Below are 19,807 nucleotides of genomic sequence, written 5' to 3'. Positions count from 1 at the left end.
GACTCTTCGTGACCCCATGGACCAGAACACGCCAGGCACCCCTATCCTCCACTGCCTCCCGCAGTTTGGCCAAACTCATACCAGTCGCTTCGAGAACACTATCCAACCATCTCATCCTCTGTCGTCCCCTTCTCCTTGTGCCCTCCATCTTTCCCAACATCAGGGTCTTTTCCAGGGAGTCTTCTCTTCTCATGAGGTGGCCAAAGTACTGGAGCCTCAACTTCAGGATCTGTCCTTCCAGTGAGCACTCAAGGCTGATTTCTTTAAGGATGGATAAGTTTGATCTTTTTGCAGTCCATGGGACTCTCAAGAGTCTCCTCCAGCACCATAATTCCAAAGCATCAATTCTTCGGCAATCAGTCTTCTTTATGGTCCAGCTCTCACTTCCATACATTACTACTGGGAAAACCATAGCTTTAACTATACAGACATTATTATTATTATTATTATTATTATTATTATTATTATTATTATTATGTTGTGCTAAAGGTGTCAGGGCTGACTCCAGACTTCTACCACTGATGCGCCCCATTGATGCTGATTGGCAAACCCAACTACCCCCAGCACTGCTGCCTGTGCCTGATACCAGGACCTGGCAATCTGCTACAGATATCAGTTTTCCCTGCCATAAGTGGACTGGCTTACCCAGTGGCAGAGTAATGGGCTGAAAGTTGAGCGTCTCCTGGGTAAGCTGGCAGGAGGCTGCTGGAAGCTACAGCACTCTCAGGGCCAGCATCACCAGGAGTCCAAGAGGCAGGGAGCAGTGCCACAGGCAGCAGCATCAAAGATCCAGGCAAGGTGTGGGTCCCAACATGCCCTGCCAGGACAGAGGTACCCAGCATCTGCCAACGGGCCCTAACAGCTACTGAAGTATGCCAAGTGCCAATGCCAGGCCTGCTCATTGTCTCCATTTGTATTTCTGCCTTCCAACACACTGGCATCACTTATTTTGGGCATCTATCCCCAGAAATAATGTGTGTGCATTTTTTGCAATGCAGTTCTGAGTCATGGTTGCTGTGGACCTGAACATTATGATCTGCAATTGGCCTCAGCTGCACACCCTGTTCTCCATTCCCCAGCACAGGCCTCTCTCCAAGTAGTCCAATAAAAACCAGACTCATAACTGTGCTCAGATGTTCAGTTGGTTTAACTGCCTATCTCTGCATCCAATCCATCATACATAGGTGGGTGGGGGAGGGGGTATGCAATAATAACATTATTAAATCTGCTGCCTGTTCAGGACTCTTGGGCATCTGATACCTCACCAGCATTCTGAGTGTGTCAGTCCAATGAAGTGTGCCTTCTGGGTTACCCAGTGGCTTTTTAGGTCAGCATCCTGCCCCCCAGCAATGACATGGGATGGAAGCTACAGAAGAAGGGAATGTGATCGTGCAATTACAATACAGGACTGCTATGGCTGTCATTCGGGCTGTCTTCATTGAGTCTGCAGTTTAGAAGAAGGAGATATAAAAACAGTCCCATCAACCTGCTTTTTATGTGCAAAATGCTTTGGGGAATTATAATATTTAAATGGAGAGGAGGCAGATGGATAATTGTTTAAGGCAGGTAGCATTAAACTGAAGCAGTCTGAACTTTTCACACTTATCTGACATTAGAACGCCTATTAAGGTTTCGTGAAAACTTGACACAGCAACTTTTAGGGGTGGTTATTTTCTCCCCCTTAAGAGCTTCTAATCACTGTGTAATGTGCTGCAGCACTGTAAGGAGGACATAAAAATTGCTGAGTTTGTGCCAGATAGATACATCTATATTAATCTCAAAGATAAGATGAGTTTTCAGAAGAAAGCTCTTGCCGTTCCACTTAAAAATCTTTCCTTGGGAAACGAAGCCTAGAAGTTATAGGAGTCTACTCTACTCAATAATGTTCACTTCTCTCCAAACCTTGTTTATCTTGTAGTGCTTGGAAATAACTAGTTCAGTTTAATGAAGTTCAGTGAATTGGTTCAAAAATCTCTGAACTACACCTGAAACTAGTTCCCATAACTGCTGAGTGAACTGAACATTAATTAATATGTTTATGGTTCAGAATTTTGAACTAGTTCAAGTTCAACTTCAAGTTCATTTTCTTACATGTGTTCTTTAAAAAACTCTTTAGTCCTTTAAGCTAAAGGTCATAATTGTTGGGAAACATAAATGAAACAATTAACATTCTACTATGTGTGCACTTTGATGTTTTCATCAAATATATTTGAAATATTTTACACTTCAGCACGGAAGCATCTAACATTCTAAATGTTGATGATTGATTGATTGATTACTGCAGATCATTTGGATGAAGTTGAATTAGAACTCTGAACTGAACATGAACTGAACTTTTTCATTTTGTAAAGCGGCAACTGTGAACTGCAATTAGTTCTGTTTGAGGCATGTCAGATTTGAACTAGTTCCTTTTTTAAAAAAATAATCAATCAATCAAACCTTCAAAGCTCTGTGCTTTTGAGGTCGAGATTCAACCTATGTAGCAAAATACGAAAGTTCAAAATACAGTACTTCTCAAAAAAACAACAACCTTGAACTGTAGATTTGAATAACTGTTCTGTGCTGCATACATAGGATGACCCACAACTGGCTCAAAATCATAACACAGGTGTGAATCAATGTCATTCAAGCCATATGCTTCCAAAGAGCAACTGGCTTAAACTGCAGAACAGCTTGCACAGTGGGCCCTGTAATTAATGGGTTCAAATTAAATACATTTTTTCCCCAACACAATGCAACACAGTAATCTGTAGCTCTGGAAATGCTTCTATATATTAAAGGGTGTTAATCATTGTACTTAATTGTCCACAACTGGCTAAGAGGGGACTAAGTAGTACATTACTTCTGCTACTTGTGTGCAAGTACTTTAGCACTGCAAAGCCAGGCACAAATTAAATTTTAAAAGATCCTGGAGTGTTAGGGCAAATGGTGCAATTAGTCTTTCTATCCTGCCAGCCCTCTGAAGTTTCCTGTAATGATGTCCCTGTGATTCTGCAGAAACCCAGATTGCAACCTTCAAACAAGCCACTTATTTCTAGTCTAGTCCCAGGCTCTCAGATGCAGTTGCCCATGTTCTCAAACACATGCTTATGGCTCCATTGGTGGGGGGGGGGGTAGCTAAGGAGAGGGATTGGGCATTGGGAAATGTCAGAGAATGAAAGGGTTAAGCAATGCCTCCTCCCATCACCACCTCTTTACTCAAAGGATGTGCCCTTCCTAACACATGTTTTTAAATGTGTTAAAGTATAGGAGAGCGTTAAGAGAGGGTTGGTACCTCTGGCGGGGGACACATTGCTCTCCAGTGTGGTGTAGTGGTTAAGAGTGGTAGTCCCATAATCTGGTGAACTGGGTTCGCGTCTCCGCTCCTCCACACGCAGCTGCTGGGTGACCTTGGGCTAGTCACACTTATCTGAAGTCTCTCAGATTCACTCACCTCACAGTGTTTGTTGTGGGGGAAGAAGGGAAAGGAGAATGTGAGCCACTTTGAGACTCCTTATGGTAGTGATAAAGTGGGATATCAAATCCAAACTCCTCCTCCTCCTCCTCCTCCTCCTCCTCCTCCTCCTCCTCTTCTTCTTCGGCAGTTTGTCCCTGCACTCAGCTCTCACTTGTGGCTCTTAGAAGCTGCCAGCATGTGACAGTGGACACACCATGGGAAACAGCCTTGACTGGCGGGAAAACTAGGTGAGTGTAGCCAATGGGTTTCAAACCCTCAGCGAGTTGGGGACTTCTACAGCGGAGTGAGCAGACAAGACCAATAGTGGGCCCAACAGTCAAGAAGGCGGTTTCTACATGAGCCATAGAGGGAACTGAGGGCAGGCGTAGCTCGTCAACCTGGGAAGGTAGCCCATCCAGGAGCAGGAAAATTCTAGTCCTAAACCTTTGCTGCCTTGTGGGATATCTTCAGGAGAAGAAAGGGCTAAGGAGTAACCCTACACAAATCTGGAGTGGTTGAATGGTGCCTTGCACACCTCCTTCTAGCTACCCCTGCAGCCAAGCTGGTTCCAAGCATACTGCTCTCCTTTGCTTTGGACCACATCAGCGAGGCCAAGATGGTCTTGTCATCTGGGCAGTCCAGGACCTCCATACACACTACCCAGACTTGTGCCCCAGGGAGGTCACTTCAGTGCTGCTAACACTGTTTGACTTCACTCCTGGCGGTACTCCATTGTCTCTTGAGACAGGTGGATGCCAACGAAAGATGTACTTAAAGTACAATAGAGTTAGTTCTGCCAAATTCCGTTCTTTTCCCCTGATCATTATTTACTTTTCTCAATTCCAACACTTCTGAGTCACTGTTCATGGTCTCCTATGGTTTGGGTACAAAACTTGTATCTACCAGGAGCTTTGTGTTCACCATTATCGTTTGTACCCATTATGTGGAATCGGACAAGCTCCCTTTTCTGTTGCACTTCCAGCTCTTAGTGAGAACCTTTCTATTCCATTAGGCATTTTAAGTAGGCTTTCTGATTTCATGGTTAGTTTGGACTGATTTTACATTTTATTGCATCTTTTAAACCTTACTGTACATCGCTTACAGACCAAGTGTGGTAGAAGTTGTTGCAATTAGGTAGCAAGTAAACATACGATAAACCAAACCTGCACCTCTTTATAAATAATAAATAGCATCATGTTGTGTCACAAAGTAAGAAGTGACACACTAATAGGCAAGATTCAGAGACTGACATATTCCATTTATTCCTCCTCCTCTTAGAACCAGCAGAGCCAAGAGGAAAAAAACACCCAAATGGTGCTTTGAGTTAGATGACGGGTTTTATTTTTAGAAGCTCGTTGAAGGAGGTTTCGAGCTGAATGCTATTCCCCCCCCCCATTGCATCTTCTTCTTTGCAACTCATTTCACAGGAAACAGGGACCTTTTTGGGTGGTGGTGGGGGGGTACTAAACAGATGTGACATGGAAGTTCAGATCATGACCCTGAAATTATTAGATTTCTGTCTGAAAAAAGAAAGTTCAGAGAAATAGGCATCTTTTTGAACTACATCTATTTTATTTTTATTTTTATTTTTTTTTAATTTTTAAGAGGGGTCCATTCAGATCAAGGAAATGAGACAAGGGGAAAAGTTAATCACCCTTCTGTCAGCGTTTCTCATCAGAGTAAGAAACACCATCCGCAAGGCTGCCCTTTAAGTTACAAAACTTAGCCTTGCTTTCCAAACAGTAAATAATGAAACGAGAGCCTGTTCTCTCAGGAATTGCTTCTGGACCAGCATTCTAAGAATGGGTAAAAACAATCCAATTCCAGCCCATTATCAATTTCATCTCTATTCAAATCTGTTCTGTCCCATTTTGCATTTAGCTGCTATTTTTTACATATGTATCCAAACATTAGTGCTGTGCAGCCATCCCAGCTGAATCCCAGATCCTGAACCTAATTAGGTCATTTTGTATTGACCCAGGCCTTGCATGAGTGAGCTGAAGGAATCCTAGATTAGCCCAGGTCATATCTGACCCACCTGGAGCCATCCAGGACTGCCAAAAGGAGAGGTGGGGGAGAGATGCAGTCAGCCTGCTAGTGTCTCCCATCTTTCTCCCTTCTGACTGCATGCTTAATTGGGTTTTAAGGCTGTAATTAAACACTAGCGACTAACATGAGTTTGGCCAAACTGCGAGAGGCAGTGAAAGATAGGTGTGCATGGCGTGCTCTGGTCCATGGGGTCATGAAGAGTCGGACACGACTGAACGACTGGACAACAACAACAATTAAACACTATGCAAGGCCTCAAATTCAGTTCATGGCCCAGATCGGGATTGGGAAAGTCCTGGATTATCCTGGATCAGAATGGATCCACACTGAAGCCCCTCATCAGGCCCTGAATCAGATGGGAGAGGCATGCACAACCCTATCAAATATGTGTCACTGAACACCTTTTTTTTTTTTTTTTTACTAAATACACATTTTGAAATACAGCACGTTCTCTAGAAAACAAACGTTTTAAATGTATTTTATATGTTACTCTGTCCGTATATCAGTATTCCACCCCATACTTTAGTTGGGAAGGGCAGAGCTGCTCATTCCTATCGGAATTCACAAATATCCAAGTTTCCCTACCCAACCCATTCATATTTGAAAGGCACCACTGATATTTTCCTTTGCATTGGAAAATTCATTCTGGCGGCTGCTAACAAAATTAATAACTAAACATTCTCTCACCTTGTTAACTTGCATCTACTTCATTAAGATCATATGTACCAGGTCAACCTGATGATCTCAGGGTATACCAGTTCATAGTTTCTTCAATCATTTTCTGTCCATAACAGATATCACCACATATGATAAAAGTCTCCCTTGGTGTCATTACAACACCAGCCTCACCCAATTGCTGGCTTTATAGGTCTTATCTAACTTCCAAGGTGTAATATACTGGTGCTGAAGTTAATATCTTATAACAATTTTCTTTGTTATAGGCACCTCTCTTTATTGCAAAATTCTGAAATACGAGCCGCTGGCTCAATTCAGATGACACAGTGATGGCTCACTCAAGCTGCTCCTGGTTCTGAGTTTGCAGTTTGAATCACAGATTAACAAATCAGATTTATTAGCTTGGAAAGACAGAAAGCCACTGAGGTCAACAAAAACACCAAGTTGCAGAAGTCCATGCTTTAACAGGTGCACGTCTATGCACCAAGTCGTAGCACAGCAACCTGTGACCCCACATTTCTTCCACTGAAGCATGTCGTGGTCCCAGAACTTGTGGGCACATGCTCTAAATAATGGAGCTATGAATAATGGAGCCTGCACTCTTCATTGCTTTGAGAAGAGACGTGGATATGGATGAGAGAAGCATCATGGAACATCTTCCTAGGGGCGTTTGCAACTCCATTTCCAAAGTGCAGTGGAGCTGTGCTGCAAATGGGTGCTCAGCTGAGCCATGGCTATGCTTTCAAAGGTTAGGAGAAAAAGAGAAAAATAAAGCAGGTCTTGGATTACAATATGCAAGTACTATCCCCACCACCTTCTTGAAAACCTGAAGAATTGCACCTCCGAGAATGTCCCTGAATGTCCCTCAGTCTTCAGTGGAAAGGTCCAATGAAAGCAAGGGGACATTTTCCATCACCATAGTTTGGTTGACCTTGTCTTCCCGCCTTCCTACCACCTTTTCTAACTTGTCAATCAGAAATGGTGGCCCATTTTCCTACAAAAAGAGGTGCTGGGACTCATCACGAATGCCTCACTTGTTCTCTTATGATGGCAAGGACACCCACTAAGAGGTGCATATCAGGACAACCCAGTGCACATTTTGCCCCCAGAGGGAAACTGGGGATTCAAGGAAGGGATCAATGTTTGAGGCGATTCCATACCCCACCAGGTGTACAGAGAAAAAACAAGGTACGTGTTGTAGGGATGGAATAAGTAGTCCCATTAAAAGAACTTCATATTCTCCCAAGGATATCACAACAACATTTGCTGCAAGGCAATTTGTGGGTCAGGGTTTAATCCAGATAAACATTTGGCTAATTTGGTTTTAAAGCAAGTTTGTTACAACTCACACATTCAGTGTAAGGTTATAGGATGTTAAACTAAAGGGCGCCATAAAATATGCATAAGCAATAATTCATAGTTAGCATCGTCACTGTTATTATTATTGGTGCTTATGTGGACTCATAAGGGCATAACAAACTGGTTATGCATGCTAAAATATGGGTAATCAAATTTTCCAACTATGGGACATAAAGAGAATATGGCAGGAAGTCAAAAAGCCACTCTCCACCCCCCCTTCCTGCCCATCTGCATTGTTCTGTATAGCCCTGTGCAAATGTTGATATGTTTTTGAGCTTTTGGTTTCATATTTTGATTGTGTATTAGATAGATGGGAGGAATTCTTCCTCTGAATGTGTAGGGATGGTTACAGGGTGACAAATGGTGGATCACAGAGTTGCAAGAGACTTCAAGGTTTATCTAGTGACTCCCAGATGAGGAAACATTGCAGCATTTCAAACTTTCTTTCTTTCTAGATTTTCTTGATTTACAAAAGTGAGTGCAATGTCTCTCTCATATCCCCCCCCCCATGTAACATTTTTACAAATCAGATTTGGTTGTTTTTAAGGAAAAGTCAAGTATGCAGTGACATGGTAGAAGTTTATAATATTATGAATGGCATGGAGAAGGGGGACAGAGAAATGTTCTTCTTCCTCTCTTTTCCTAGTAAAACTTGTGGACAACCAACGAAGCTGAATGTCTGCCAGATGGAACAATCCCTCATCATTTCCCACTGTGCTTGTTCTGACCTCCCCACAAGAGTGGATTTGGGGGAGGCACAGGGGCGTATGGGGGGAGGGGAGGGGAGGGGAGGGGAGGAACTGGATGGATGAGGAGCCCCCAAGGAGGACAGGGAAGACAAATACTTAGACCCCGGGTCCTGGTGGTGTGACAATGGAGAGGAGACTGGGGAAGGAATGAGCTGGGAGGTGCTGGAAGCAGTAGGTTGGAGAGATGGGTTAGAAGAAGGCTACCAGGACAGGGCTGGAGGCTGAGCAGCTCAGTGTGAACACAGGCATAGACAGGGGGGAATCAGAGGGTACACTTGCCATCCCACAGCAGGACAGTCGCAGTGCTGCTAGCTCTCCTCCTCTCACACCCTGCTCTAGGAGAATCCTACATGTTGCCGAGAAATGGGCCAGACAGGCCCAGTGGAGGAGCTTATCCCCCACGTCACAGTCTTTGTCTGTTGGGGAGGGCTCCAGGATGAGAGGCTCGAGGGGGAAGGTGGGGCTGGAGCTCAGTTTCCAGAAACGTCTCAAGCTGAAGGACTCAAGCCAAGGACTAGCTGTGTTACTTTCTGTGAATAAAAGTCAATTGCATTTCAAGCTTCTGGCCTTTTCCTGACCTGCAGTGGTCAAGGCACTTTCCTGTCAGCCTTCGTGACAATGGGAGCCTTCTACTAGCACACTGGTTTAGCTGAATCCATGCCATTATGGTTATTTCTGATGGTTTCTAATATATATTTTTAATTCTTATTGTTCACTTGCTATGCTGTGAGACACTTCAGGCACAACTTTGTGTGTGTGTGGGTGGGGGGAAACGGCATACAGATAAATAATTATGATGCATGTCTACTCAGAAATAAGCCCTGCCGAATTTAACAGACGTTTTCCCCAGGCAAGGGGGGGCATATAACCTTAAATTAAAACCACTGGTGCGCCTGGAGAATGAAGTGCATTGAAATGACCCCCATTGCACTATTGCTTCACCTTTCAGCAAAATGCCCCTGTTAACACATAGCAGCCTGAATAAAAAGGACACAGGTAATACAATGTAAGGATAAGATGAGTGAGATGAGGTCAGTGCTGTAACAATGAAAACCCAAGGCCTTATTGATCAGTGCTCTGTAAGGGGTGTGTGTGGAAACAAATATGAGAAAAGGGAGGCAGAAACTGCACATAGCCCTAAGACTTAAGTAGAAAATATTGACATTGAACTTAAGGCATTGAACTGCAACATAAATGTATAGCTTGTGATTGTTTTCAGGCATAGAAAATGTGGGGATTCTAATTGTTGACACACCAAAGGTGGAGGAAATATGCATGTGCTTAGATTCTAAAAGAGAGCATGTTAGCTGTGGGTTACATCATCATAAATTGTTAATCCTTCGTCCAGACTTGGCGGAACTACAGGGAAGTGTTCTAAAGGTAACTTAGGGCAGAGGAGGAACTTTTCAGTGCCATCCTCTTTACGGCCTTTAGGCTGAGGGTCCTTTGTGCCAAAGGACTGCTTTTAGGCCAAAATCACTCACAACAGAAGCGCTGCAATTTAAGGGATCCTCTATACCTGCCGAGGCAAAACCAATGGATTCTACCCCAACTTCCTTGACTGCCTGACCATGTTTCTTTCTGCTCCTCCAATTCCACTTCTCCAGAATCCTCTTTGGAGTCCCTGCAAGAAGTCTGGGCAAAGCAGGATTCCTTATTCATTGTGGTCTGCAAGTGCCCTAAGAACACAAGAACAGCCCTTTGTTTCAGACCAAAGGCCTGATACAACTTCCTGCTTCCTACAATGACCAAACAGACGTCTATAGGAATTCCACAATTTCCCTTTAGCTCTTGTGGCTTCCAAGGTGGCTTCCAGATGTTGCCAGAATATAACTCCCATCATCCTTGACCACTGGCCATGCTGTCAAGGGCTGATAGATGCTGTAGTCTGACAACATCTGGAGGGCCAGAGGTTCCCCATCCCTGTCAACAGTTGGTGAGCTGACACTGCACACAACTTTAAGCAGCATGGTGCCCTCCACATGTCGTCGAGCTGCAGCTCCCATAGTCCCTGACCACTGACTACGATAGCTTGGGCTGCTGGGAGATGGAGTCCAGCAACATCCAGAGGGGACCACACCAGCTACCTCTGCTTTTACACCCTGCCAGTAGATCTGACTGACTACAATAGCTTGGGCTGCTGGGAGATGGAGTCCAACAACATCCGGAGGGGACCACACCAGCTACCTCTGCTTTTACACCCTGCCAGTAGATCTGACTTAACCCACTGGGAGCATCTCCCTGCAAGCTGTACTGAAATGAAGTTTTTGTAAGAGGTGGGAAGATTTGCCTATGATTCATAACACGGTATTATTATGATTTTTTTTGCAAGTAATTCCCGTGCATCCTATGATCCTTTCTCCGTCTGATAAAGCCAGTACAACGTGGGAGCTGTCTAGCACAATATTTTGGTAAGACATGGTTTTCTTTATCATGGCGTTTGTAAGTTACCTCCTGCAAACAATGCCTGGAGCTACTAATTAATAATTTTCTCACATGCCCAGGACTGAGCATGCATCCTCCAGCTAAGTTTCTAGCTAGCGAGGAAAGTGTTATGAAATACTGTTGACAATTATCCTACTGGTTATACATCAGGTGTGGGAAAAGCTGATTATTTCAAATTTGCCTTGGCTGGCTTTCTCTTCTCCCCCCACCTCCCAATGTGTTACTCTATGGAATATATTTTTTTTAAAAATGCTTCTCTGAGCCTATGTCTGAATAGCAAAACAAAACAAAACAAGAGCTAAAGCAAATGATTTTCACTATGATTATTTGATAGTTCACTTCTGGGGAAGGAAGTTTCCTCAGGGACATGCTTCTCATTGCCTGTTGTTTGAATAGCCTCAGAGCCACTCAAGTTTACGGCTACAAGTCGGCAAAAGCCATTTAAGAAGAAGCTGACAGTCTTGAGCTGTGTTCAGTCATAGAAACACAATGGGGATGTTGAGTTTTTAGCAGCCTCATTCTGGCCATTCTCTGGCCCCACTCCATACATCAGGAGTGGGTCTCCTGGTGTCCTCCCAGATGTTAATGACTACAGCGCTCATCACTTCTGACCGCTGGCCCTGCTGGCTAGGGCTGATGGGAGTTGGGAGTCCAACAATGTTTAGAGGGCCACAGTTTTCCATCCCCATGCATCCTACATCCTCATGTGTTGTAGATCAACAAAAAGAAGCACATACAATACTCTTCACCCAAATGAGAACCTTAAGCTTTCCTGTTTCGGTGGAGGGACTATACCAGGGATGGGAATGCACAGCCTCTCCACAGTCGTTGCTGGACTTCAACTCCCATTAGACCCAGCCAGCATGGCCAATGATCAGGAAAGATGGAAGCTGTAGCTCAGCAACACCAATTCAATAAATGCATGAGGGAAGTGTGTTTAGTTGCCCCAAAAGGCTTTTTCCCGCATGTGCCTATTCCTGCTTCTCCATGAACCAGTCATCTACCATTAGCACCTTTCCCTCAACACAACTATTGCAAAAGGATGAGTTGGTCACCACTCACAAGCAGGGGTGGGGTGGGGGCATTAGATTCAGCACATACAATGCAGAATCTATCACATTCTCACTTTCTGAACTGAATATGTGAACTGAGCCACAGCGATCCTTTGGAACTCACACTTATCTGAATTCTGCGAAGCTGTTCTCCAATCAAGCAGTTTTAATAAAAATGCTTATATCGTGGGAGAGCGTGCATAAAAAATAGAAGATCTTGGTGAAAACTATCATACAAAAATGCATTGTATTAAGGGAAATTGCTTGCAAAAATGGGTACGTTAGTCAAAATAAAATTGTGGTCATTAGGGAAAATTCGCACTTAAGATGCCGATGAGATCTCATGGGGATTTTTTTTTTTGGGGGGGGGGGTGTTAATTCACAATTTGCTGCAAAATGTGGAGAACTGAATTTAAGACCGGAATAATGAGAAACTGTAAGCTGAAATTGTCAGGTCCTTCTATCCTGACTCACAAGACTATATCAAAAGTTCATTAGGCTCTTTGAATTACTGTTTGACCTGCTGCTACCAGGGACTGTCTGCCCTACTTAATCTGCAATGCTTTGAGGGGAACCATGTCTGATGGCATATAATATACAGAAATATCTAAAAGAAAATGGACTGTTGGTTTAAATGGAAACTGTTAGAATCTGTCTGGATTAGACCATTCACAGACACTGAAACTGACTGGCTGTTGAATGGATATTGGTATGAATTTTGAAAGGAGTAGATTTTGAACTATGGTAAACTTCATCTCTAGGGATCCGTGAGCTTTTATCACCAGTCATCAGTTCTGAACTTTGGATTTGGGGATGGTTATCTGAGTGGCTATCTGCACATACAGCGAACTTACCGCTTGGAAAATAAACTTGTGGACCGAAACTCTAGCCAATTAGTCTAGACTTGGAATTGAAAGACTGAATATCTTCAAAAGGAGGAACTGGCCACCACTCAGAAGACTATATCGAAAGTTCATTAGGCTCCAATAAATATCCAGCGACAGCCAGGGGTGGCTTTAATAGGCCATTGTCTGTATTTCAGCACCAAATGGATTTGTCACAGTTGCTAGGGGTAACACCCCGTCTGTGGCCTGTGGACAGGCTCAAACAGAACAGCTGGGGAATGCAGCCCTCATGCCGTGTGAGACAGAGATGGTGCCCATTTATTGACAAGGTTTTAAAACAGAGAGGGCTATGTTCTTCTCAATGTGATGAAGTCCAGGGCTCAATTTGTATTTATACCGGGCTCCCCCACCATCTGTGCATGCCGCCGTTCTCAACATCTCAGAGGAATCAGAGTGGCATTGTTTGAAGATCTGATTAAATAGCCAGGGAAAAGCAATCCATCATTTATAAGGGGGAGAATGGAGACAGTTTGCAATGGCGTCCCCATAGCTCTTTAGGATTTTGTCTTCATTTGTGTTTGCTTTCATTCTAGTCCAACGCCAAACTTTTGTGTTTTTTTTTAATGCACACCCAAAGAACAGCAATTTGCTGTCAAGCGCTCAAATATCTAGGTGGCAACCGCAATGAATTATACAACTTCCTCTAGGCTGTTCCCAGTGATGAATTAAATGACTCCAATCACAAAAGATGGCCTCTATCGCTCCCCCACTGTGTTGGCATCTGTGTAAAAGAGCAGAAGCTGAATGTGGGGACCAGACTTCCATGTAAAACAGCCACACACACAAACTGTAGGCTTGCCAAAAGTGAGATGTGTGACACACACAGCAGTTCTTCAGAGGAAGGTTATCATTCTGAGCACAGGTGACAGGTAGAATTACGACCAGGAGCAGCTGAACTTCCTGGCACCAATGGGGAGAGGCAAGGTGTGGGTGGATCAGCACATTTCTGGCCCATGTGAGTTTTGCACTCACTTAAGTCCATTATGTTCTATTTATGCACTACTCTATGTGTGTGATGGTGGTGGGTGAACAAAAAGATAACTGCGCAAATTTGTACTTAAATGCATTATTCTCCCATATAATGCATCTTAAATTTACTTTATCCTAAACATACACAGCTTTAAGCATTGCTTTGGGCTGAACACTACAGGATGTATACAAATAATGCAACCGTGAAAGTATTCAAATACACACACACACACATACACACACACACAGTGGGAGGGAATATACCGGTAATCCATAACACATACAAATGTCTCAAAAGAGGCACTTAAGATTCCAAAAGTGCAATGTTCAATGTGCAAAAAGTTCAATGTGATAAGGTGCTCAAGTCTCTTAGGCGTCAACATCTGTTTTCCGATGGGCGGCTAGCTTGCATTATCCCCCTTTCACTGTTATCGTTTCTTCAAGGGACGGACTTCAAATATTTGTACATAGAAACTTAACAAGGCTGAAATGCTCACAAACCTCAATGGTTCCTGGTTGGATGCCCTGGTTTTGTGTGTGTGTGTGTGTGTGTGTGTGTGTATATATATAATTGAATACTTTCATGGTTGCGTTATTTGTATACATCCTGTAATTTTACCGTGTTGTCTGTTGTTTGTTGGGCTGAAAACTGGCAAATGGCCAAATCTGGAGAAGTGAAAAATCCCATGGGTTCCAGTGGGTTCCAATGGGCACATTAGTCCAAGGTTAGGCAGCAACTGGATGAACTTTGTATTTTAAGGTGCACCGACCTATCTCACACTTTCCAATATATGTTAACTGAAATGCGCTTCTTCAGATTGTACAAGGCCAAATACCATGTTCAAAAATGTGTATATTAGGGCAATGCATACATAGAAATGTGTGTGTCAGTGACAATAGCATGCAAAAAAAAAAGTGTTATATTAAACTGTTTGGGGGAAATGTGTATATTATGTAAAGTTGCATACATAAATGTGAATATTAGAAGGAAATCACATTAAAGTGTTGATGAATTTTCATTGGAACTTTTTCTTGTTATTAAAAAAGAATCCTCAAATGATGTGGAAATATTAACTGCATTTAAGATGGGAAAAATTAGAAACCCAGATTGCCGGATTCGCCTACCCTTCGTCCAGGAAGTCATGGATCAGGTCTGTTCATACTGGAATTTGCAAACAATTAATTCCTAAAGTATCCCTTTCCATATGTTGCTTATTTATTATTTTATTTCACAACATATAAATATACCAGTTACGGTGACTGCCTGAAAGCTAGGTGAATATCAGCACTTAAATCTAATGTGAACGTTGACAACTCTAAATGGTTTTCTGGATGTACAAAAATGCAGAAACATCAGAGAATGCTGAAAGCCATCATAGGTACAATGTGACTTGCAATATGTCAGATCATAATCACATTGTTAATAATAAAACAACTGCTGCATATGAATGTGAGTGTCAGGATATCAAATGACACGCACAAAGAAACACAGATTTGATCAACAGCAAGATTGCACTGTAATGTCTTTGTCCTAGAAAAATGAAAGTATCATGGCACACACCCTTTAACTTTTTCATGGCTGGAATATAATCTGTTGTACAAAGGTGTGAGTCACATCCATTACTACACCAGCTTTTGCTGCTGACCCCCACTCACCTACATAATGTGCCCCATGAACCTCAAAAGAGGTTCCCCACCTCTGCCATAATACCTGTGTGAATCAGCCCGATTTGCATTTGTATGCATGTAATTGAAGATTGACAAGTTAGGAACACAGATTATTTTTAGGGTCAAGGTTAAAGAGATGGAGAGAAAGGCTATGGGGGAATTAGCCACCTGCTCCTTTCTCCCCATCTGTTTTCATAGGGATGGTTTATTTTTATTTTTTGTTTTGCAATGTATTTATTTTAATTTTACTTTTCTACCTTCAGTTTCAGTCAAATAGCCAAGATCATTCTGCCTCCAGAATAACCATAAGGTGAGAATGCAAATGGACAGCAAGAATATGACACACATTCTATGAAGATCAGACCCACAGAAGGAGTTAGAGCTGAGTACCTGTGTTCTGTTCTCTAAACATGGCTTCTTTTTTCACCACCTCCTCTTTAAAGAACAACATCCGTCCCCATCAAAGCCAACTTTTCAGCATATTTCACTTTCTTTGTAATGCAAACACTTTAAACAACAACATGCAGCAAGGAAGCACCTGTCCCCTTCAGGTAATGAAACATTTGCAGGTGGGATGCTCAGGTGGGATGCCCATATTTGGCATCTCCTTCCATCCACCAGCCTACCAAAAGGCGCCAGCCACCATGGACAGAACCTGCACCTGCCTTCTTCCATGGGCTTCCTCTAATTGTCCTGTCTACGCCATCTCCTAGGTCAGTACAAATAGCAAAACCACCAAGTAAAAAGGAGATGAAGGCAAGTCCAACTCTGAATAGACCCATTTTAAAATGCATTTAAGTTAGTCATTTTCATGGATTCCAATGGGCTTACTCTGAGCAGAATTAGTCAGGTACAACCCAGAGATGTGATTCCGCACACCTTCTGCTGGGGTGGGACACGGAGGGGAATGACATTTCCTGCAGCACATGTGGCAACTGCTTAGCATCATTCAAGGGCCAGCCTGGGGCTCTCCTGTCCCAATGGAAACGGGTGATGTACAACAATGAGTGATTACTCGCCAGTATCGCTATAGTCCAGGCATGTCCAACAGGTAGATCATGATCTACCGGTAGACCAGTGGACGTCAGTGGTAGATCACCGGTAGATCACTGGCTCCTCCCAAAGAAGCTCAAAAACTTTGCCCTGCACCCCCCAAAACAGGGTTCTCCTTCCAAAAAAAAAAAAAGCTCAATAACTTCAAATAACTTCAACCTGAACCCCCCCCCCGAAAGGGGGTAGATCACTGTCAGTTTTTAACTCTGTGAGTAGACGCTTGGGAGCTGGCCACCCCTGCTATAGAATGATGACCACAATAATCAGAATCCAAGCAAAAACCCAGGAGCTGGTGTAGGTCGCACACAAGGGTGGAGGAAGTGGGGTGCAGTTGGGGTGGACCGCCCTGGGTCACATTTGGCGTGCCTCCTGTCTGCGACTCCCAAGCCTACCCTGAGCTGTGCTGCTTTGCCGGTGGCATTCCCCCCCTTCCCCCTTCGTTTTGACAGCTGGGGGAGGCTTGGGAGTCACGGGTGGGTGGCACATCAAATGTCCGCCACAAGCGGCTAGCTCCACCGTTGTGGTTGACTCGCTCCGCCCCTGGCTGCAGGGCACACATGCCGCTCTGTGCACCCAAGCAGCTATCCTGCACCTGGGTAGGCACCCTCTGTGCCCTGCCCCTCTTTGGGAGCATGCCCTGCTCCCCTCGGGAGCGCGCAAGCCCTGGGCAGCACGGGCATATGCTCCGCCGCTAGTCACATGGTCCAAGGCTCTGCTAATCATATTAATCAAAAAACAAAGCAAACAATTCTGAGTGTCTTTTGCATCTTACCAGGTTCAGGGATGATAAGCTGTGCACTGGTTTGAGCGTTCCCAGCATCATTTTCAGCTACACACTGGTAGAAGCCTTCATCTGATTTTACCAAGCCCAGAATCCGTAGGTTGCTGCCACCCTAAAGAGAGGGAGAGAAGCAGAAGCAATTACCTAAAGCTGTGCCTCCCAGACTTCACAGAGGTTTTTTTCTGAATTAAAATTGGAGGCACACTTCAGTTTTAAAGTTTCCTCAATGTTTTCTATGAGATAAGCTGTGGGAAAACTTGTTTTCTATATAGCATTGGAGCCAGCAGGGGGGGGGTTCCTTGTACCTGACCTCCCACTGCAGGGTAGCTACTGCTTATAGCAGTGGTAGCGAACCTTTAAGAGACTGAGTGACCAATTGCAAACCAAAACCCACTTATTTATCACAAAGTGCCCAGAGTTGCTGAGCTTTTCGTTGAGTTTTTTTTGGGGGGCTCCCCAAAGTTGTTGAGCATTTTGGGGGGAGCTGCTGACCAAAGTTTTGGAGCTTTTTGGCAGAGGGTCGCAAAAGTTGCTTTGCTTTTTTGGGGGGGGGACACCCCAAAGCTGCTGAGCTTTTTTTGGGGGGGGGAGAGAACAGAAATAAATGATGAATAATACCTTCGCTGGAACTAACGTGCAGCACTGACATCATCGTCTGCCATAGCGCCAAAAAAAACCAGCACAATATGGGTTAAAAAACAAACACTGTTAAGCCCAATCAGAAACAGCCACTGATGCAGCAAATTGAAAAACAGACCAATTGCCGAACACAATCTCTGGCTAACAGCAAAAAAGAATGAAAAAAAGGTTCTGGGTTTTAACAGTGGACACAAGCTGTAGCAAGTTGTAGCGTGGGGTGGGGGGAGTGGGAGCACAAATGGGGGGAAAACAACAACAGCATGGATGGGCCGATGGCATGTGTGCCACCAGTGACAGCTCTGCGTGTCAAGTCTGGCAAGCGCACCATAGGTTCGCCACCGCTGTCTTATAGGGAGGGGTGAAGACGCTGGCATTTCGCAAGCAGATGGGTAGGTATGCCAGGTGGACTCTGTTGGGGCACCCACATGGTGTCAGCCACCTGCTGCCTCACCCTCTTCTCCCTCCTGCTAAGAGGTGGAACAAACTCCCTTGGGAAGCTGTGGGCCCTCGTTCCTTGGCGGTTTTTAAGCAGAGGTTAGATGACCCATCTATGATGGATGCTTTCCTTGAGTTTCCTGCATGGCAGGGAGTTGGACAGGATGGCCCTCTGGGTCCCTTCCAACTCTACAAGTCTCTGATTTATATGAGGTAACGACTCTGCTGTTGGGAGGCCAGGTGCAGGGAGCCACCCCCAACCCCACAGGCCACTACCTCTGTTCAAGGGTGCATTCCCTTGTGGCCAGTAACCAGCTGGGTTCATTGGCTCATGGTGTGCAGGTCTGATGCTAGTGGTGGGCAGATCGAGAGTCAAAAAGGTTGATAGGCCTAGCACCAACTATGAGTATGGCCAGAACTGAAAGCAGGTGTGTCGCAGGTCCTTTCTTTCCTGCCACCACTTTTCTCTTTTGTCTTCTCTTTCAGCCAATTTTTACCTCTCCTTGCCACCCGCACGACAAAGGTTGCCTCCCCTACCACCGCACTGCAAGGCTATCTGTCCACAAGCCCAACTTTTGTGTGTGTTTTGGCATGCATTGCTGTTGATCCTCTTAGGACAGGTAACCCAGATCTGCATGAGGTCGAACTGCAAAAGTCTGAACCATTTTTTTTTTACATTTTCTGTATTGCATTTCTTGCACGCCACTGAGAGATTATTGTAGTTAAAGCAGATTATTGTAGTTAAAGCTGCCACTATTGAAACCCCGCCCCCCCCAGCAAAAACCTTTTAGTGCCAGCCTCCTTTAGTAATGTTTTAGAAGCTAGCAGCAACAATAACAACATGGATATGCTAATGGAGCTAATACTAATGCCCTGGTAAAGAAGGCCCAGCAGAGACTTTATTTCCTCAGACTTTTAAAGAAGAACAATCTGAGTGAGAGACTGCTGGTGTCCTTCTATCGAGGCAGCATAGAGAGCATTCTTACGTACTGTATCTGTGCTTGGTTTGCCAGTTGCACAGTCACCGATAGGAAAATGCTCCCGAAGGCCATAACCACAGCCAGAAAGATTATCAATCATCCTCTCCCATCTTTGGATGAACTATATAGCTCCTGTTGTCTCAAAAAAGCAAGCAACATTTTACAGGATTCATCTCATCCTGGATATAGTCTGTTTACACGGTTGACTTCGGGCAAGAGATACAGAACAATTAAATCAAGAATGAATAGACTAAAAAAACAGTTTTTTATCCAAGAACTATAACTATTTTAAATGCTGTAACCAAATGATATGATCTCTGGGGAGTCGTGATGGATGGTATGTATGTGTATGTGTGGCTGTAAATGTATAAATGTGTATATGTGGCTGTAAATGTGGGATGGCATTCAATTTTGTTGTACTATGTACAATGACAATAAAGTATATCTATCTATTTATCTATCATCTCTATCTATCTATCTATCTATCTATCATCTATCTATCTGGCTAAAACAGGGGAAAGAGTTGTGCAGAAGGTTTCCAGCAACTGGAAGTCAGAAGCATGGTCAATCCATCATTCTGTCATCCCAGTGGCCAACCAGATGCCTATGCGA

The 19,807-nt window shown here is 44.0% G+C and overlaps 1 protein-coding gene across 1 annotated transcript in view; it reads right to left on the bottom strand.

Moving 5' to 3' along the window:
- DCC (DCC netrin 1 receptor) overlaps positions 1 to 19,807 on the bottom strand; it is a 912,686-nt gene that overhangs the window by 329,508 nt on the left and 563,371 nt on the right. Inside the window, exon 7 of the mRNA XM_033163905.1 lies at positions 17,133 to 17,253. Coding sequence (XP_033019796.1) covers positions 17,133 to 17,253 — 121 coding nt within the window. The remainder of the gene's footprint in view (positions 1 to 17,132; positions 17,254 to 19,807) is intronic.

This window comes from Lacerta agilis, chromosome 11 (genome assembly GCF_009819535.1).
Source record: "Lacerta agilis isolate rLacAgi1 chromosome 11, rLacAgi1.pri, whole genome shotgun sequence".
Classification (NCBI taxonomy): Eukaryota; Metazoa; Chordata; class Lepidosauria; order Squamata; family Lacertidae; genus Lacerta; species Lacerta agilis.
Note: the sequence above shows the minus strand (reverse complement) of the source record. Positions and strands in the feature narration are given on the sequence as shown.